We start from the raw sequence: 21,962 nt of genomic DNA on the forward strand, positions 1-21,962 counted from the left end.
CAACAGTTTGCCTAAGTGCTGATTAGTTTTTACTCTCCTGCATAACTTACTGACAGAAAAGCACATGCTTACTCGGATTTGAGAAATGCAATTTATGGCGTGGCTTAAGGTACATTTGTAGCTGCAGTTAGGAGCCATTTGAAAAGGATTAGGTTGTCAGTTTGAAAAGTCCATAATCACGGCTGAACTTCCTAGATCTCTCATCACCCAACACAGGCATATCCAGAATAACCTTCTTTCTGTGGACGTGTATGAATTTGTAGCAAAATACTATTGGTGGGAAATGAATGATGGGTTCACAAGAGATTGTCAGGCTGACATCTTGAAACATTCTCTTCATTTCAGACCCTACAGGCAGGAACTGCTCCCTGTCCCTGCAGGAGAGTGAGTCCCGGTGACATGGTTTTTGGTGGCGTGGTGCCATCCTTCTCAAAGTCAATGGCAGAAATTTACTAGCCACAGACATTAAAATATCTCCATTTGCCTGGAAGGACTTTGGGTGAGTTATCCTTTGGGTGGGAACATGAGAGGTTTTGGCATCACAACTTGGCCTTCCTGGTAACATTCGTGTCAGAAGAGCAGCTTCAACCTGCAGTTGTGAACTTGAGCTTGGGAACAGCTCTGAAATTCAAGGATCTTTTTTGGGTGCTTTTTGGTGGCCGCTCTGCTTTCTGCCAAGCACAGAGCTGCAATTTCTTTTAGCTGTTGGCTCTGCCAACGCTTGACCTTTCATCTTCCTGCCCTTCCCAATGACTTCTCCACCTCCTTGTCCTCTCCCCTTCCACCTTCACTGATCCCAAGCTCATCCTTGCTCAAAAAGTTCCCTAGATGATGCCCAAATATTTGTCCCTTGCATCAAACACAAGTGTAGAGGGATGGGAGAACAACCCTTGCCCCTGGGCAGGCCTCTGCACTGTGAAAAAAAAATACAGGAAAGGGGAAATTTTAGCTTCATTCTAGGGCACAACCTCCGCTGACTTGAAAAGAGAAAGAATTTCACTGCTGGAGTTCTACTTTATTTTTCTTTCCTGTGTTTCCTGCTACTATATCTTAAGTTCATTGCTTTGTTTTGTCCACAAATCATCTGTAATCCTTCAGCTAGGGCTTCTGTATCTCGCTGACTTTATGTCATCTTGAGCAGCACTTTGCACAGTAGGGATCACAGCTCTAACAGGGATCTTTGGGGTATAATCAGAATCCAAAGCAAATGAGGGACTATATAAGCATAGCATTATCATATACTGATTGTCAGCTCATTATGGAAACCTTTAGTTCGGAATAGTGGCACCTCCTTCTCCTTTGTTAATGATCTTTAAAAATGTTTTATTAATGCAATTATCTCAGTATAACTTAGCAAAATAAGACCTCTCTCATCAAAAGGCACGTGCAACAGTGTATTCAGCTGCTATCCCAGCGTCTCTCAGTCCCGGAAATGCAGTGTGCCCATTCTGCCACTGGAGAAAAGGAGGCAACGAAACCAAAAAGTGGTTCCCCACTCCCAGAACCATGCCAGAAATAGAAATGAAGTGGTGCAAACTACAGCCTTGCTCTGACCACTTCTTACCCAGCCTGGGAGTGCAATCTTATCAAATGTGAATGAAACACTTGGGACATTCGTGGAGCATTGCTGATGGGATGATGCAGTTAGGTGAAAAACAAAGAGTTTGTTACAGGCCCGGGTTGGGAGGGAAGGTGAGGGGGAGAAGTGTGCAACCATCCGGTGCCTGGGCTGGTGCAGTGGGCTGCTCGGAGAGTCCCTCAGCCCTGCCCAGGTGTATTGAACTGTCCAGCTGCAGGTTTGGAGTGTGGATGCTACGGTTTATAAGCTTCGTTAGGCCGGTAGAAAAACAAAGTGGGGAGAAAAGGAAGGTTCTTCACTGAGTTTTCTCCTCTATAATATGTGTGTTCAGCTTCCTGGTGACTCTTGGAAGGCGCTCAAATCATGGCCAGCTAATCATCGCAAGAACTAGCATTATTAAAAGCTTTTGGTAGTATACTAACCAGTCTTCCAAATCACTAGTAGGTTTTAGATCTTCGCTCTTAAATTGCAAGAGACCGATTACTAACCCAAGCCAGCATGGGGCCTCGATTTTAATACTGGCATTTTTCCCTCCAAGATATGTGCAGCATGTTTTTTTCCTACTATGACTCGAACAAACAGGGTTTTTTTTTTTCCTTGTGTGTTCTGCAATTTCACGTACGGCTAGAAAATCATAATACAAAAGAAATTTCAATAACGTGCCTGTGCTTTAATAAAAGGAGCCATGAACAATGCCAGCTCTGAAGATAGCATACAGCCATTGAAATCAGACAGGGGAAACAGAACATCAGTCAGATGGAAAAGTATGATTTATTATCTCCCTCCTGGCAAAATTACAGTGACAATGTCTATGCAAAGGAATCTGAAATTACTGACTTACTGTATTTCTGTCATAATTTGTACCAAGAAAACATACTAAAATAGAGGGGCATGTCATGTATTGATCTGTAGGGAGACCTATTTTTTTAATTATGTTATGAACTTAGCTGCTGATTCTATAACATATAGATTACATTATGCACAAGTATATTATTACAATAGGGGAAAGAAGATAGGCTGTATTCAGAATTCGGCTACAAAAAGTCCATGCTGTTGTTTTCCCCAGATCACAGTAACACGTGGAGGCCCCAAAAGCTCAGAGCTCAGTGGCAGCAGTCGCACAGCACACATACTCTCTCAAAGCTCCCCACTGAAATAGATGAGACCCAAACCTCAAGCGTCAGCATGGTTCAGAATCACCAGGAATTAAGCACAAGCCCCCATGTTTTAATCCCAGTGCACCAGTGTGGGAAAGCAGTGCAAAATTTGGCTGTATGTGCAAGCCCAAGGGATTGGTATTTTTCCAGTAAATATGACACAGGAGTGAACGTGTGCCCAACATTTGTACCGCCAAAGCTGTGGCTGGGCTTTCAGATATTCGCTGCAGGAGATAGCCTATCGGCTCTGCGTGCTTCCAGCTTTGGGGGCTGTCCAGAGAGCTACTGAAAGAGAGGAGATATCTCTGCACATCCGGAGAAGAGGCTCTGGCACTCCCTCTCCCCACCATTGCTGCTGGAGCTGTGCTGTTAAGAAAACGGGGTGTTTAGTATATGCAGCTGTTACCAGCTCCTTCCAAGAGTGGTAAAATCAAGTCTGAGGCTTTATTATTGTGCCAGGCAATGCTCAGTGGGGCCAAGGAGAGAAGCGCTCGTCTCTTGGTTCGCCCAGGGTATGTCCGTCTCTGTCACCCAAGATGTTTCTGTAGGGGTGGTGACCATGAGGTCCTCAGGTCGTCAGCTTGTGAGGAAGGATGTCATCCATAGAAATGTTGACAGATCGTTGGCAAGAAGTTTTTTAGATAACTGTTTCCTACCAGAGCAAGAGGGAGTGCAGGTGTGTGTTTGTTGCTACTGGAATGTGCTTTATGCAGAATTATGTTCATTAAAAATAATGCTCAATTAGCTAATTATCCTAGTTATTGTTTTTGAGACTATAATTAGATAAGTCATGTAGTGACAATGCTTGGTCTAGTTGCAAAATAAAAATACGTGTAGCGTTAGGCTTCCTTACTCTTTGTTCTGTGGTACAGCTCAGAGGTAATTCTTTGGGAATTACAATAAAACTGGTAGCTTGGAGGAGCATTAGGGTTTGAAGCAGCTCCTCAAAGCAGGGAATATTTCAGTCTGTTAACTGTGGTCGTCCTGGGCAGGAAAATCTTTCTGACTGAGGGTTAACCCAGTGTGCTCCCTGTATTAGCAGACCCCGATGTATCCTCTCATCACGCATAACCTACTCAAACCCGTTTCATTTCACATCCTTCCCAGCTTGTGCTCATAACCAAATGTGGTAACATCCCCTGAGGGACAGAAGCCTCCTGGAGCCTGCTGGCTTTTCTCCTGATAGTTTAAGCAATGGCAACTGGACAATGGGGCAGACAGGAGAATTTGGAAAACACCTTCTCCATAGCACCAGCTAGTAAAGAGCTGCTTTATTCTGGGGGGCAGGTTCTCTGCTGCTGTGAACTGCTGCAGCTGCATGGATCATGGCTGGCCCATTGCGATGTTATGCTAGTGTAAAGTTTGGTGCCGGTTAGATACTCCTCTGTGGAGTTTGCATGACGCTGACCTGAGATAAAGATTTGCCTGAGGGAGCTCCCATGAAGCCTAATCCACCTTGCCAGCTGCCAGAAAGTAAAAAGTTAGGCTCGGCTATCACAAAAAGGGCAGGTAATGGAGAATGAGAGAGAAAAAGCAACTAGGAACATGTGATGTGTTTTCCTCTCTCCTCCCTCTCAACATGAAGTGAACACAGGGACAGTGTCAAAGCCCAGAAGCAAGGGAAACCAAAACTACAGCAAATCCAAGCAGACGTGTGCGGGGCTGGCGTTAACCCACTGGTACAACTATGAGTTGCTGCTTGGCAGGACGGGGCTTTGAAGCGGGGCCTGGAGACAGTGAAGGAGAAAGGGATGGGTGTGTAGATGTAAATGTGGGCACTGAGCACCCTTGAGCTCCTGTACCCTCAGTAATGTAAAGGAAAAAAGCAAGTCAGGTCCTAATCACTTCTTGGACATAGACTTGGGTTCAGCCAACTTGTCGTTCCTTGGGAGGAGAAAAAGGTGATGAAGCAATAGAGTGTGTTACTGGAAATCAGTAATGAGCTCTTGTCTCCAGCTCTGATGCTGGAGGGAATCCTGAGCTCAGCAGAGGTGAGCAAGAGCAAAGCATTCAGGAACGAGCTGCTCCTTGGGGCGGAAGGAGGGGACGTTTTGGAGTGCCGGTGGGACGCAGGAGCTCCCACTGCAGTACCAGGGTGGTGGGAGCGGCATCCCTTAGGGCGCAAGAATAGCAAAGCTATGCGAAACACTGAGGCTGAGTGATACAGCACTGAAATCTGCGGTATGGGGCCTATGGCGAGAAGAGCTCACACCTTCCCTCGACTGCCACCACCCAGCCAGGAATCACCTGCCAGGCTGATTCTTTCCAGCTGCCTGAGCTGCGTGGGGACACGGAGCTTGCCTTCAGACAAAGCAGACTGACTCCAAAGGTTGCAAGCAGCTCAGCCAAACAGCCATCATCTGGCTATCTTGGGAGTAAAAGAGTCACAGGGCCAAATCCATCACTGATGTAAATCTACCTGCCCTGTACTGTGGCTGTGGAAAGGGTATCTGACCATCCAGACAGAAAACTGCAGGAGAAGGAATGGCACCGAGATCCAAATCTCCTCCCCAATGATGGCTGGTTTTGTTATACCTACATCCTTAACACAAATTCAGTATTTCGTCAGTACATAGAGCTGATCTCGCCACCTTGTCCCATCTTTCAGTGCAAATGAAGAAGGAAACAGCAGATTCATGTACAGGGAAAACACTTGTAGAAGGGATCACCTTTCTGACCAGGTCCTTGGTTTCTTTCTCCCTGCCACAGGAGGCTTTCATTTCATTGAGGCTCCATTGCAGGAGCCAGCAGGGAGAGAATGGAGAGCAGGAAGCAGCCAGCTGGGCTCGCTTTGCTTGTTGATATTTAAAAGGAGCTGAACAAATGTGAAGCACACACAAACATTTTGTCTGTGTCCTAACGGGGCTGCGCATCACACATTCAAGCCACAGTGTCATCTGTCATATCTGTAACCTTTCAAAAGGACTCCCGTTCCCTGGGCACTGGGCATGTCTGAACTGAAAAACTATTGTAATAGAGTCATAAAAATTATCACCAAAGTAATAGAGACCTCCACTCCCCTCAGCCCCAGGGTAGGTGAGGTGCAACTATTGTAAGGAATAAAATGAGACATATATCAAAACAAAGACAGCGTTCTTACCAAGAAAAGTGCAGAGTCGTGTTGGTATGGAAAGCTCCACTGCTGCTCTTGGGGGGAAAAAGAACCATGAGACTGCAGATATGCAGCTCCTGTGGAAAAAGGGCCAGGGCTGGGCTCAAAGTTGTCTCTCTCTCATCAGCTAATGGAGTTGTCACTCTCCAGAGCCAGACGTGGTTCCAGGAGCCTTTTAAACCCATCACGTTGAGTGGCACATAGCAAATATATGAGTACAAAGTTCCTAATGCCATCACAAACCTGAATCATCAGATGTGGGCCCAGGGTACCCTTGGTGCAGCACATCATCTGTGCTTCTCTCCCTCATCTTACTGATCTGTGGTAGCTTCCCAGGAATTTTTACAGAAGGATGGCAAAGATATTGTTGTTTCCAGGCATGGTCGGGGGCTGAGGGGAGGAGAGGGATACAAGACCTGGGGGGATTATAGCATCTTTATGCCTTCCCATCTCCAGAGTCCAAGCCTGGTTGCCATCCTGCTGGAAAGACTCTTGTAGCTGTGAACAGACGAGCGGCAGTTAGGGGTAACTAAGATCGAGCTTTGGTTGGATTGCTGCAGCATCTGTAGGCTAAGAAAATAGGCAAGTTGTCTCTAGCCTCCTTGTGATGGGGCTGCTTTGGGTATTGGATGGAGTCACCCTTTATAGAAAATGCTTTCAGTAATGTATTTGTGTCTCTCTTGTCCTTCCAGTTGAGTGAGAAATTTATCATTTCATTCCAGTCTTACATTAGTAATGCTTGTGTGTGTGCTGGAGGCTCCCTTAGAAATACCGGATCTCAGCATCCGCTTCTGCTTGGAAGCCAGCTCCTTGTTTTAGCCAGTCTGCAGTATGGTGCAAGCATTTTTCAGTTTTTGGATGGCACAGTTCATTTGTATTGCTAGTGCTCCGTACAAGTAGGATACAGCTCCAGTTTTTCACGCAAATAAATTATCTAATGACTTAGTACTTTTCTCCTGTTGCAAAATCATTTGCAACCTGATGACATTTTCAGTGATTGTACTTGTCTAATAATCACTCACCGGGTTGTTTATTTGAGCAACTTTCCACCTATGGAAAACCCAAGTCATTACGATTTCCGTAGCATACTTGATACTGGGTCTGCACTAGCTGGATCGATGATTTCTTTTTTAAGTAAGTGACAAAATTGAGTAATATTTTGCCCTGTGTAAGTGCTGGTATTAGCACACTCACACACACACACAAAAAAAAGCCACTTACCAAACTTTTTGCACCATTTAGGCAGTTATTTATGCACTGATAGTAGCAAAGGCAACGTGAGCGGCCCAGAGGAGAAATGGGCTGATCTCAGTCTCGCCTTCAGGTGGGACTCGCTAGCTAGCCTGTTCTCTGCAGTTTGGCACCTGCAAAATTTCTCAGTTGAAAGCTTTCTCTGAACTTTCCTGCCATCTCCTGCTAATCTGCCTGAGATCAGAGGCAATTTCAATAACAATGAAATGATTCTAATTTCGACTCCAAGAGTATCTTCAATGAATGCTATCCTGGTTTCTTTTTTATTCATCTCCCCCGGTTTATGACTTCCCACCTCAGCCGTAATGCAGAAACCGATTTTGCCTCCGATTTTATTCATCAGGTCCTTTTTAACTTTCTTCCCTTTCTTGCTTCCTGCCTGTAAATTCACCACCTGAAACTGTAGCTACAAAAATCATTTCCATCAGAATTGCCATTGTCCTTTGTGTCATTAAAAGTTACAGCTACTCTTTAGATGTAAGTGCCCAATTTGACAGACTTCGCTTTACATTGCTCCGCTTTTCCTGCTGTTGTATCTGCATAGAGCAGGATGCCATCAGTTGAGCCTGTCTGAGGAGGGAGGCTGAATGTGGTTATCTGGATGAGCGCTGGCACACAGGCTCTTGAAAACTAAAAGATGGAGAGATCGGCAGCAGCAGTGGTTTTCAACTTTCCTTCCCTTGGAGTCCAGCACTCGCAGGGGATGGAATGCATCCAGTCCTTCCCGGGGACATGTAGGCAGGAGGTGCGTGTGGATACAGCTAGTGGATCTGAATCTAAGGCAAAGTACTGACAAATGTGTGCAGAAGTGCCAGGTTAGATCCGTTGCATCCAAAACCACCTTGACATCAATACAAATCGACATGATGGCATCTCCTGCTTTTTAAGGGGTTTGCACTTCTTTTTCTAACATGTTCGCAAAGGGGGAGGAAGCATTGCAACTCCGTATTCAGTAAAACTACCATGAAAAACATTTTTTCCCTTTGCAGAACGATCTAGAAAAGGCGTATATTACGCGCCATTTCCTTTTTGGTGTTTAAAGGAGACAGGAGCTAATGTGCCTGATTAAGGTTTGCGGTGTTATCAAGAGTGCTGGCATCTGCTCTGCGTTTGCTCTGGTGTGATGGATCCTTGGGTTTCCATGGGGCTCAGAAAGAAAGCCCACTGGCTTCGTTTCTTGGTTATACACCACTTGAGATTCCAGTCAACCAAGCAGATTTCTCCAGTCATTCTGCCCATTTTGTAAATATACCTACTTGACTGTGAAAAGCATCACAGGCCCCAATAGCAAGTCTGTTCAATTCAGTGGAAATACTTAGATTGTCTTCTACTAACATGAATAGCCCCTGCATGATGATCAGTATGTGTCTATTGTAACATGATTGGATGGTTGTAAACACTTACATGAAGCCTTTCTATTTCCTTCCTCAAAAGAAATGTCAAGTATTTGTGATATAATAGTTGTAAAGTTTGTATTGCTCTGTAGTTGTTTGCTAGTAGCTGTGTGTAGTTGATGAAGGGCTGTTGTGCAGTAGACAGCACGAGGACATGGTCCTTATATGACCACTTCATGGGACCTAGCCAATGAGATGAAGTCTTCAAGTATGGGATTATGGGACATTCTTCTACAAATACCCTCTTCAAGCTTAGCTGGAGAGTGTAGGAGGGAGGGGGAAGAGAGCAGCCCAATAAATCCTGATAACTGGATCTGATAACAGATGACTAGAGGGCAATTGCAAGAATTTGCAGTAGCTTTGAGCAACCTGTGCACTAGCTCCAGCAAAGATGTAAAACTTCTTCCATGCGGCTGAAAACTCAGGTATGAAGGAAGTACCACGCAATTCAAAGTCTTTTCTTGAAAAGGTGAGGAGAGGTCCAAAGTCTCAGGAAGTGGCTGTGCTAAATATGCCTGGAGGAAATCAGAACCCAGAACCTAAATTCATAGAGTGGGAAGTCTCAAGGAGTAACAGCTCTGTATATAGTCTGTTTTAATGATATACGATCCATTGGCTCTTGAGGTGCTGAGGTGCCAAATAACACTTTGCTCTCAGAAGTCAGCTTGGAAAATGGACACCATTTTCCCAGCTCCCGGAGGGGTATGAGCCACAAACCCCAAGTCTGAGAGAAGCCAGCTGGATTAATCACAGCTGATCACAGGAGACTGCAGCCTTAAAATTTGGTCTGAGACCTCTTCTGAGCTGGGTGACAGCCCACATATAGGACTGAAATGAGTGTGCTTGGCAACCACAGTCAGCCTGGTGAATGTGACAGCAGAGCAAAAACTCTTGAGGAAAATTGCTTCTGATTGACAGAACAAACAGGTAAAGAAAAAGTATCAATCAGATGTCATCTTCAAAGTTTTTCGTTTGTCTTGGGTAAATCACTCCCTTTCCACCTCTCTAGAGATGCTTGCGTAGAAGCAACTAAGAGTGATTGACAAGCAGACGTGTAGACAGAGAAATCCTTGTTGGAGGCAGGGAAGAGGAGGGCTGCAGTACAGTGTTTCATATATATACATATGCTTCCTCCATTCACTCGAGAAGAATGCTTGCTACTCAGTGATAAGCTCTTGCAGGGCAATCTACATGTTATAGAAAAGTCTTTCACATATTTGGGGCAACAGAGATGTGGCTTAGAGTGTTGTAGTTGTGGACAAGGCATGAGCTAAGGGTGAAATACAGGTGAGGTTCAGTAAGTATTTGGGACAAGAGAATTTCTATGACTAAATGAGATGTGTCGTGCAGTAAATCTTAGGCCTTGCAGAAGCTTCTTGCAAGATCTTGCCTAAAAGCTTGAGGTTTTGTGTATCAGTTATTTGCGTGATTGTACCAGCTGCCTTGGTCTAAAAAAACGATTCAGATCTCAGCTGTAGAAAAGCATAAAAGAGCAGATTTAGACACTGCATTTTGAATTTAATTTTCCATTTTCTTTTCTCCTCCTCTCCCTTAAGTTTAGGAAGAATTCATATTTTAGGATAGTTTCCTGAATAATTGTTTGATCATGCGACCTCTCTGTCCACCAGTCCTTCTGGATGACTTGAGGGCCTGCTGGAGCCCTCAAGTGTAGACAAATGAAACCTCAAGTGTAGAGGTATGAAACTGCTGTGGTTTTATGAAACCTGAAGAAGGACCCGCATGGTGCCCAACCCCTTAAGAGAGGGAGCCCCTTATCGCTGTGAGGAGTAGCTGAATGACGTTAGCAGTGTAATTCCTACGTGTGCTGGCATTTGCTTCCAAAGAGGAGAAAATGGTGGGGAGCTGGGGTGTGTATGGGAGCAAGAGTGAAGATTAGGAGATAGAGTATCCACATCTTGTTTGGCTTCCTCATTTCCCCTGCTCAGGGTGTATCTTGTTTCTCCTTCTGTTTCCTTTACTGCCTTTTTTGTTCGTTTGTTTATATCATCTATCAAGTTTATCATTATGTGCTCAAGCACATAAAATCTTTATTAGCCATGCGAATTCTCTATTCTCTGTTTTAATTTTCCTTCTTTCTTTGTTAACAAAGTCTGCTGATTGCAGATGTTTCCCATTTGACAGCACCTGAGACTAAGGTTTTCCAGCCACTCAACGCTCCTTCCTCCGGCCGCCTCGCTGTGCAGGATGGGACCATCCCCTAGTAGAAGCAGGGAATGAACCTGCCCTCCCAGGCAAACCTGGGGTCACAGTCCTCCTTGAGATCAATAGTCCAGAATAGAAATAGAAGTTGGGGCATGATCGTAGGTGTGGTTATAAAAGGGGGTGTATAGGGTTCACATCCTTGTGCTTCCTTGGTCTCTTTGAAGCGAATGGCCAAAGGAGAGGTGAATCAGGGTCAGTGCTGAGACTGAGGAGGTCCTTTGTGCTCTGTGTCCCACTTCATCTGTTCTCAAAAGCCCTTGAATTCTGGTTGGATGTTGGCCATGTCTGCTTGCCACCAACTTGGCTTGACTTGGCCCCTGCGCTGACAACAGTATCAAAGAATGTATTTCCTCGTTAGTTCTGAGGGTTAGTGTGCTCACCCTGTTGTAAGTGAAAACTGGGTAACAAGAATTTCAGGTGCTTTGCACCAGTTTTCCTAAGTCAAAGTGCTGTACTGATGCCTTCTACAGAAGGACCCAGTTTGCTCCTCTGGTTTTAGTGATAGGTCCGTTTCTTAAAACATACCTTGAACATTAAGGGACCATGCAGTTGTGTGGACATGTATCCATGTTGTGGCTGGGCACCATGAACGTCCTTTCCTTTCTGATAATGGTGAGAAGAATGTTTCTGCACGAACATCTCTTGAAATCCTTCCTAAGAAAACCCTCCCTAGAGAGTCTTCTAAGATTATTCTGCCTTGGACAAGTAGAGTGAATAAATCATCTTCTGGCCCAAGCCTTTTATGATCCTTTAATCTGAACACTTTTTCCAGAATATCAGTTTAAGGGGCACAATAAAGCATTTGCACTGTCCATGTGGGAATGGCGTAGCCTCTAATTTGTGTCCTCTCTTCTTCATACTTCAGAAACCCTCTGTATTTTTTCAACCTTGTTTTTCAGTAGGCATGAGTATTTCTTTTCAGACACTGGTGTTAGCTGGTGTTTGAACTTCAGTGGCTACACGTAAACCACCCCTCTTCCATGGGGAATAAATCTTTAAATCTAGCTGCTAGGACTTGCAGAGATTGACAGAGCTAGCTAGTGAATCCTGTGAAACACTCCTAATCGTGAGCGGTACTTGCACTGGGACAGAGAGCAAGCGAACCAGCAGGGTGTGGGTGGGAACCGCTGACCACAAAAGAGTAACTGCTGTGATCTGGAGAAAAATAAGAGGAAATGAGGTAGCTGGAAGAATCAGGAAACAAAACTTTGGGACATCTTTCACTGTTTCCCGGTTCTTCGGTGGTTCACAGTTTGTCATTTTGCCACTTGGTCTACATAATCCTGATAAATAAATAAGAAGACTTTTTTGGCCAGTGTCCCGTAGTTATTTCACAAAAAGGGTAGCTCCAGGGAAATTCATATCAGGGATACAGAGCACACAGACAGTAGTAAAAAGATGCTCAATCAGTGTGCTTGGGGCAAAGTCCTTTCTGAAAAGGCAGGGGTTTGCAAATCAGGTCGCAAAGCACAATCCATGGGAGAAGGTACCTAGGCATTCATAAAGCAAGTGAACAGGGCGACTGGAGTCACCCATGGAGGTGAGCATCTGGGTAAGAGCCACGGTAAGGGGCACTGGCAAGTGAACAAAGCAGTCAGATAGAGGAAGATCCTAGAGGAAAGACCAAGTAGCTTGAACTTGGTAAGATGAGGAAGAGGAGGTGGCTGAGAAAAGTCTTGTTCATGCCAAAGCAGCCTTTTCATTTGTTGGCTGCTTGTTCCTTGTACCGCCGAGGTGTGCTTTCCTTCTTTAATTGTGTGCGGTTCTTCCCTCCTGAAAAGCTGCTTTCAGTGTCAGGCAACATCGTGGTTTATTACGGTGTCATTTTCAGGTTACACCAACAACACAAAAGCAAAAGATGTGTATGACATGTCTCATTTACTCAATTGCAGAGTTGTTCAGGGGCATCTTCTGCTTGTGCTGATCATCTTTTAAGCTGTAGATTGGGCTGCAGTCCTAGAAATGCGTCACATATCTCTTAGCATTGCAGCCACCATAGTAGGGAAGACAGGGACAAGTCCTGAAGGATACGTCCATGACAGCCTCCACAAATCACAAGATCTAGTTCTACTGCTCCATATAATTAGCGATTAAAATGAGTAAAAACAAAGCAGCAATTTTCTTATTGATCCCTCAGCAAATAGTTCTGTCTATTTTCTTCGTATTGTTTCTTCTTATTAAATAGCCTTGAATAAGAAATGTCAGTCAAATGAATTTAGGCTCCTGGTGCTTCAGACAGAAATCAAAGCAGGATTGAATGAGAAAAGATAATTAGAGAGAGGAATTCCACCTCCACAGACTGCTTCCCTTGCTCAAGGAGTGCTGATTTTATCTAAATTGCAAAAGCCGTGAGCAAATGAGAGGTGATGGGAATTATAGACTGCAGATGCTGAGACAAAGCAAGGGAAGCTTTAATTAGTGCATTTTAAGGTAGAAATGAATTTCCTGAGAATAAATTATTTGACTCAAGACATATGGTGCTTCTTAGAGGTGAACTGAAAAGCTTTTTACCTGCCAGAACTAGGGCTCACAGGTTGTATCTGTCTTGTAGAAATGAGTGACACATCACTGGGGTCCGAAACAGACGAGGATGAATCCTCCCTTCCTTTGCATCTCACTTTTTTTTCTTAATATGGAGGAATTCCCATTGCTGCAGATTCCCACCAATGCAACAGATAGCAGAATTTTTTCCAGTACCCACATTTACTCATTCAAGTGTTAGTGATGGATCTGCTGTTGCTGAGGAATTGGGAGGTACGTATCGAACCTACAGGTACTGAAAGGAAGTTACTTTCCTTTCAAATTACAGAATCACAGAATCACAGAATGTTAGGGATTGGAAGGGACCTCGAAAGATCATCTAGTCAAATCCCCCTGCAGGAGCAGGATTACCTAGACCATATCACACAGGAACGTGTCTAGGCGGGTTTTGAGTGTCTCCAGAGAAGGAGACTCCACAACCTCTCTGGGCAGCCTGTTCCAGTGTTCAGTTACCCTCACCATAAAGAAGTTTTTCCTCATATTTATGTGGAACCTCCTGTGTTCCAGCTTGCACCCGTTGCCCCTTGTCCTGTCAAGGGATGTCACTGAGAAGAGCCTGGCTCCATCCTCATGACACTTGCCCTTTACATATTTATAAACATTAATGAGGTCACCCCTCAGTCTCCTCTTCTCCAAGCTAAAGAGACCCAGCTCCCTCAGCCTCTCCTCATAAGGGAGATGTTCCACTCCCTTAATCATCTTCGTGGCTCTGCGCTGGACTCTCTCTAGCAGTTCCCTGTCCTTCTTGAACTGAGGGGCCCAGAACTGGACACAATACTCCAGATGCGGCCTCACCAGGGCAGAGTAGAGGGGGAGGAGAACCTCTCTCGACCTGCTGACCACACCCCTTCTAATACACCCCAGGATGCCATTGGCCTTCTTGGCCACAAGGGCACACTGCTGGCTCATGGTCATCCTGTTGTCCACTAGGACCCCCAGGTCCCTTTCCCCTACGCTGCTCTCCAACAGCTCTGCCCCCAACTTGTACTGGTACATGGGGTTGTTCTTGCCCAGATGCAGGACTCTACACTTGCCCTTGTTATATTTCATTAAATTTCTCCCTGCCCAACTCTCCAGCCTGTCCAGGTCTCTCTGAATGGCTGCGCAGCCTTCTGGTGTGTCAGCCACTCCTCCCAGTTTTGTGTCACCAGCGAACTTGCTGACAGTGCACTCTGTTCCCTCATCCAAGTCATTAATGAATATATTGAATAGAACTGGTCCCAGTACCGACCCTTGAGGGACTCCAATAGATACAGGCCTCCAACTGGACTCTGTCCCATTGACCACCACTCTCTGGCTTCTTTCCTTCAGCCAGTTGTCACGGTTTAAAGCTGGGCCGGCTATTAAACCTGTGGCAGACGCTCTCTGTTAACCCTCCCCCCGCCCCCCCCCAAAGGGAAAAGGAAAGGGAAAAGGGAGAGAGACTTCCGGGTTGGAAAGTTAAAACAGTTTTAATAAACTATAATAATGAAAAATAGTATAATAATAATAATAATAGAAATAATGAAATATATACAAATATATACAAATATATATACAAAACCAAGATCGAGCTCCCCTGAAGTCAGCCACGTCACCCCCGGCACTGCAGGGCAGGCTCCGGGAAGGCCCAGGCTGGGCCCAGTGACAGACGGGAACTGGATTCAGGAATGCACGGATCGGGATCGGGGGCGGCAGGAAAATGGACAGAGTCCTCTTCGGACACCGGCCATAGCAGAAAGAGAGCGAGACCCTTGTGATCCCCCCGCTTTATACTGAGAATGACGTGTATGGGATGCAGTACCTTCGTTGGTCAATTTTGGGTCACCTGCCCTGTCCGCTCCCCCCTGCAGCTGCGACCTCCCTTCGGCTCTTCACTCGTAAGCAGTGAGGAATTTAGCAGTGACCTTGGTTTCTCTAAGACTAAGTACAGCAAGAGCCTTTCTGCATAACATCCCTACCGGTGCCTCAGCGATAACTACAAGCTTCGAGCGTTATCAGTCCTGGAAGCAGACACTGTCTGCAAAACATGCAGTTAGTTTCAGAAAGTGCAGTTACCTAGAGGAGACCTAGCTGAAAGTAAAAATCACTGTAAGGAAAATTGGCCTCGTTTAGGCCAAACCAGGACACCAGTTCACAATCCACCTCACTACCCGATCATCCAGACCACACTTCCTCAGTTTAGCTGCGAGGATGCTGTGGGAGACTGTGTCAAACGCTTTACTGAAATCAAGGTAGACCACATCCATTGCTTTACCATCATCTGTCCACTGGGTTACGTCCTCATAAAAGTTGGTTAAGCATGACTTCCCCTTGGTGAATTCTGCTCTTATTCTCCTTCCTCAGCTCTATTGTCATCCTTTCATCACACTTGCACACACATAAGGACACTGAGAACCTTAAAGCACTGATCTTTCTATTTTTCAACAGATTTCCACAGCTTTTCAAAGGGTGAGACAGTGACAATTTGGAGGAAGGAGGCTCTACTATTTGGAGGTAGCTAGAGATTCCTATTTGAATTGATGGAGCTGAAATGAAACCATTTAGCTGGGTGCTTTAATCCACAACTCCCTAACTTCAGCAGAATTATTCAGGCTCTTAATTATTCACATATTCTGTGTGAGGCAGTTGCTCACAAACCTTGTTGAAATAGGCAGGAGTGGGGCCAGGGCCAGATCTAATGTTTATGTTCTGGGAGTGCTTACAGAGCCCTGATGCAGGTGCTGCACAAACACAGAATAAGATGGTTTTGCCCCTCCAAGAACAACACTATTCTCCTCTGCTCTGAAAAGTGAGAATGAAAGCACATAGAGAGGCTGGCGGATGGACAGGCCGCCCCAGCAGCACCTTTCCGACAGCTTGGGGTTTTGCTGGCAGTGGTGGTCTACATGAGATAAGAGTATGACCTGGAAAATCACCCTGTCCTCCCTTCCTGGGATGAACCACCACTCGTGATCTTCTAAAAATCCTGCTCTGCTCCCGGCCAAATGCGTAAGATAACAACAGAAGGGTAGAGCAGAGGTACGAGTGGTGGCTTCAGCTCAGTCTTTTTCATGAAGGGACCTGAAGTCTCATGAAAGCTAAAAAATCCCCACACCCTCTCTGGGAAAACAAATATCATGCTCATTGGTTTTTCTAATGTTCTGGTTGCCTATTTCAGATGTTGCTGTTTTGTCCTAGAGGTTAATTTGTATTACCCATGATGAATGAATGCAGTCAAGAGGTATTAAATGCTGATGTGTTTATCTTATGGCAAGATAGAAATGTTGCAAACTTGTGAGCTACGGGAGGAAATGGGCTAATTTTAGATTTGTTCCTAGCCCTCGCCATGCGAATGGTGTCGCTGCGAGCCCAGCAATGAAGTTCACTGTGTTGTAGCAGACTGCGCAGTTCCTGAATGTGTCAACCCAGTCTATGAACCAGAACAGTGTTGTCCTGTCTGCAAAAATGGTAAGAAAGTACTGTATTGGCTTTAACAAAGAGATATAAAGGAAACATTAAAATGTTGTTACTGATGCACTACCAGGAGGTTTACTTCCATCAGCACAGGCTGATGTTGGGGCTGTTGCTTCTCCGTGTGCATGGGCTTCAGTTATGAGGTGGCAACTGTGAAAATTAAGGCTGCCCTTCCTGGCCTCTGTCTTCTCATTGATGGTGATGGGATTGCTGACTTGAGCAAAGCCTTATAGGATTGAGTCCTGATATCGGTGGGAGTCATTTCATGTCTTTGCTTTTTCGCAGAATTAGTCTAACATGAAATCAAGTCTATAAAAAAAGAGAGAATCTTTGTCCCCAAATTAAGAAACCGATGGTTATTACTTAAGGCCAGGGGAAAAGTCACTGAAACCAATGGCAAAACTCCCACTGGTGCCAGTAAGACATTCACCAAGCCTATAACGTCGTAGGTTGTGTGCTGGAGTCTGTGTGTGTAGAATTTGCCCTCGTTGTCCTGCTGAAGCAATTTCATGAATTGGAGTTGGATCCAGCATACTTTCAAGAAAGGTTTTGGATGACTGAAAGTACCTCTGTGGAAAATAAATCTGTTTCCAAGAAGGTCTCCCTGGTCTTGTACCGCAGCCCATATGCACATATGTCTCTGAAAAAAGCACCTTTCTCCTAATGTAGGTATGAAGACAGATGAAGAGGTGAGCTAGCTTCACATAAACCTCTTCATGGCTTTCTTAACATGTAAGAAATGGCTGCTTAAACTCATCTCCTTGTGTTTAGAATTCACTACCCATATATATTTCCTCTTACATACATCACCGCTGCTGGATAAGAGTAATGGTTGCTTTTGTATATAAATGAAAATGTTTACAAAGAAATAACATTTTCAACACATTTTCTGCTCTTTAAGACAGAGAAAAAGCAAACAGTTGGAAATGCAAAATATTTTTACTAAAGGAATTGGCAAAATTACGACCCATCTGGAAAAAATATATCAAAAATACTACTTGAAATCCTGAGATTTATGTTAAACCATGATTTTTACTCAAAAATCTTTTGAAAGGTTTTCATTTAGAGTTATACGTTTCTGTTGAAAAGCAGAAAATGTTCATAGGAAATTTCATTGGTTTGTCGTTGTTGTTGATGATCTTAAGCGAAAAGGTATGTTAACCAGCTCTATCCACCACCTTTGCATATGGCCCGCTGTGCTTGGGTATGAGGTTTCCCATCACACTCAACAAGATTGATGTCTTGGGTTGGTGACTGGGAGGGGTGACACTGGCCAGTGCCGTGCCTGTCACCGTGGCTCTGACTCATTTACAGCTGAACGAATGCTGCTCGTGTGTGTTTGGCCTTTGTGTTCCCACTGCGTACAGGGTACCGTGCTGAATCCCCCTCAGTTACGGTGGCAGCACTTGCCGATTCCTTCCCATCTGGTTCACGTCACATTAATCCAAACTGTGAGCATTGCTCAGGCTTCCCAGTAGTGCAGACTCAAAGGTGGCTTCACACAGCTCCAGGAGCTGCTGAATTTCACCACCATGATCATTTAGCCCAGTAACCAGAGTCCCTCACTCTGGGGGTTGTTGGCTTTCTGTGTTGCAGTCCCCACCATCCCTGATGGCCAGGAGTGGGCAGCATCTTTCTTTCAAAAACAGACAGGGTGCCCAGATAAGCAGGAGGAAAGGGAAAGAAGCAGCTCCTACTGATGGGAGCGAGGACAGGAGGACAAAAGGAAAATCAGCCACCCACTGAAGGGCTTCCAGGGCACAGTGTAGTGATTGGGACCCTCAACTAGAAGCCAGGAGGTTTCAACCATGGTTTTGCCAAATTTCTCCACTCCTCACTTCACTCATCTGTTGGAGGTGCAGATACAAAGTTCTCTGAAACCTGGTTTAGGCAGGGAAGTATTTCTTGCCATCCTCTTAAGAGCAGCCATGTGCCTTGGGGATCCTGGTCGCTGGGGCTAGGGAGACCGGGGCTTGCAGCACAGCTCTGAGCCAGCGGCAGATGAAGGGGAGAGACGGTGCGGTGGCATGGCTGTTCCTCGGGATTGAGGAGCATATCTGCGTAAGGGGGCACTGTGGAGGGGAGCTGAACCCCTGCTTGTGTCCCAGCCTGGCTGTAGGGATGAGAAGTGAGACCCCCCAGCTAGCAGGGCTTTCTGCTTCTCCTGCTGCAGCCAGCCCTGACTGGCTAGTAGTTGGCCAGTGCTTGTAATTTTTACTTCATCCTTCACAAATGAAATGAAATAATTCTCAAAGTGATAGAAAGTAGCGGGTGCCAACATAGTCTCTGTTGTCACAGGGCATCTGATGAGCAAATTTTGTTATTGCTCTTGGACGTGGCTCCGAGTGTGGCGCACACCCTTCGCCTCCCTCTTATGTTTTGGAAACTTCATGTGAAAGAGTAACAGACCTTGCTGTGCCTCTTCCCTCTCCGAATCCCTCTGACACATCCTAATGAATGAGGATCGCAACGCTTTAAGCTGTCTGTTCATCCTGAGACCAAGATTTTCTGTTTCAGCTCTCCACTGCAGCCAGTCAATTAAAGCTCAGTTGCACAAATGCATGAAGGTAACACAAACTGACAGACCCACTTAAATGTCTGAAACCCCCTTTTTTTTTAATTTATTTGGTTTTTTTACTTCCATCCAGTAGCTTTTGCTTTCTGCCAAAGTGGTGAAGACAGTTACAGTGCCGTGTCTCAGTGTGATGAAAAGATTTTAGCTTAGTCTCAGTCCCTGTGGTCATCATTTCAGACTGGCAAGTGGAAGAGCTCAAGGAATACAGCTGTCGGGGTGGGGGGGGAAGTTAATCCCCAGAACAACATGTAGTGCAAATCCTTATTTCAAAAGCTGCTACTTCAAATTTTGGTAAGGAAAATCCTTATTTTGGGTTAAAACACAGCCTTTTCTGCACTCTGCTAGCAAGGAGGTTTGTCTGCTTGTTTAGCTGTTGCTGCCATTAACGGGAGAATAATTTCCTCTTGATACATTCAGGTAGATTTTCATGCCTTTCTTAATTATGCCTTGCCAAGGGCGAAAGTGTTGTGAAGCAGTGAGATTAATGCAAAAATCTGTTGATTCTAACATACCTCATCTGAAGATTCATAAAAAAACAATATCAGTTTCCCTCCCTCTACCGTCATTTAAGAGCAGTCTGAACAAGTGGCTTTGGAGATTTATTCCTTATTGTCAAAAAAAAAATAGAATTGTTACTTTGTGCTTCGCTAAACGCGGTGTAGCTCGTGCAAAGCTGGCTCTGCTCGGCAAGGCACCCCGCATTACACACGGAGCAGGTGGAGGTCACTGGGAGGATAAAATTTGAGGGTGAGGGAGGGAGAGGGTGTTTGCTCCTTCGTGTCCCATCGTCCGATTTGTCAGAGTGGATTTTAAGGGCGATGGCTCCAGGTGCTGCACAGCCTTTCTGTCATGGAGATAGAAGGTCACTGGATTTCACATTTCCTGGTAGTGACAGACCGCAGAATTATGGTTGTTATTTCTGGTCGTTGTGACTTCTCCAGACAAAAGTGTGTCAGCTATTGTTAACTCTCCCCTCTGCGGGATCTAAAACTTGCCTATCACTGTTAAAATCAAGCTCATGGCTGCCACCATCTGTGCTATCCCTCCTCCCCCCAGGTTCTCTTGCAGTTCAGCAAGAACATCCATCCTCTCTGCTTATGCCAAAGCCTTTCCGAGCAAAAAGCCCCCCTGAGGCCCCCCATCCTCCTGTGTCCAGGGCTGTAGATGTGCCTGTGTAGTGTTACTTTTACCTCCCCTGGCTCTTCTCACCTGACCATGAACTCTTCATTACAAAACATCTGCTTGTCTCTCCTCATTAATCCATCCACTGCTGCAGGCTGAGCCTTGTTATTGGAGGGATGTGTGGTTTCTAAAGCCCTTCCTTACGCATCGCTGCGAGGTTGCTCTTTATGTTTCCTTCAATCCTTTGGACATGGTCTGTCAAGGATGTGGGGATGGGGGGCGATCCCCAGTGTATAATCACTCACATCTCTTAATCTGGTTTAATCTGTGATCCAGATTAAATGAGTTCTTCTTCTTTGCCAGCTCGGAACAACTCTCACCTACTGCTGCACACAAAGGAAGAAATTCATTGCGCTTCACCTTCCTCAGCGCTGTTTGTTCAGAGCCAAAACCACCCCCTCCCAACGTGCCCTTTCTGAGGGGGGGTGAGTGGATGTGCAGGGCATCCCCGGGTGGCCTTGCAGGTCCTTTCTCTAACACCGTGCCGAGTTAGCGACGAGCTGATCTTTGCCCACTGCTCTAAGGGGGCTCAGCACACACCACTTGTGCATCTGCCCCCTGTTTGCTGCTCCGTGGAAGAAAAACCAGATGCAATTTCCAATTCGCAGCCTCGCAGCTGCCCAGGGAAAGGCTGGGGGTGAGCGGAGGCAAGGAAAGGGCAGCGCAGGGTTCCCAGCGACCCGCGTTCTCCTGATTTTACCAAGTGCTCCTTCAGAATTGTATCCAAAAATAATCGCAACAGTAGCAAAAATTCATCAGCGGCGGGATTTTATGGCACATCTGTGTCGGGGAAATTAATTTTAAAATTCCAATAAATGCCACAATAGAATTGTTAACTTCTTCTCCTCTCTAAAGTGTGAAATTCTTCTCAGAGCATTTCAAAGGCGCCTTCACCCATTTACACATACATTAATGCAATTGCTAAAATAGACTTTGCCTTGGCACTTCCATTTTCTTGAGGGATGAACAGAATAAGCATTATAAATTTCTGTTTCGGGGTCTGGTTTTGCTTTTAATTTAATTTTTGTTGCCACCAATCCTCAACAAAAGAATTTGTTACCCAACAAGACAGATAAAAGCTAACATGTCCACAATGAAATATTTCCTGGCAAGTGTGCTTACTCACATTAGCGTGGGCTTCTGGAGGCATTCGTGATGAAATACTGGGCAGCAGGAAGACATTTTGTAGATAATCTGTCACTGAATCTTTAATTAAAGTTTTAAATTATCACAGTTGATACAGATTTCAAAGTAAAGAGTCTGATCCTGCCCTCCACACACAAGTGAAAGATCCCTTTGACCTTCAACAGATTTTACCTTGTTAAAATACCATGTATTCAGGCAAAGCTCTGATGGGTATTTATTGTAATATGCTATGAATATTAATAATTTCATACAAATGTCATCATCTTTGAGGGCATGAGCACAAAAGCAAGTAAATAATAATTTCTTTCCATGCATATAAAGCCAAATTTAACCTAAGCTTCTCTCTTAGTTTACTGACAATATGAAC

The 21,962-nt window shown here is 45.2% G+C and overlaps 1 protein-coding gene across 1 annotated transcript in view; it reads left to right on the forward strand.

Moving 5' to 3' along the window:
• The window catches only part of VWC2L (von Willebrand factor C domain containing 2 like), a 54,147-nt gene that overhangs the window by 4,162 nt on the left and 28,023 nt on the right, over window positions 1-21,962 (forward strand). The window contains exon 2 of the mRNA XM_068408219.1: window positions 16,557-16,686. Within this exon, the coding sequence (XP_068264320.1) occupies window positions 16,557-16,686 (130 nt within the window). The remainder of the gene's footprint in view (window positions 1-16,556; window positions 16,687-21,962) is intronic.

This window comes from Nyctibius grandis, chromosome 9 (assembly GCF_013368605.1).
Source record: "Nyctibius grandis isolate bNycGra1 chromosome 9, bNycGra1.pri, whole genome shotgun sequence".
Taxonomy (NCBI): Eukaryota; Metazoa; Chordata; class Aves; order Nyctibiiformes; family Nyctibiidae; genus Nyctibius; species Nyctibius grandis.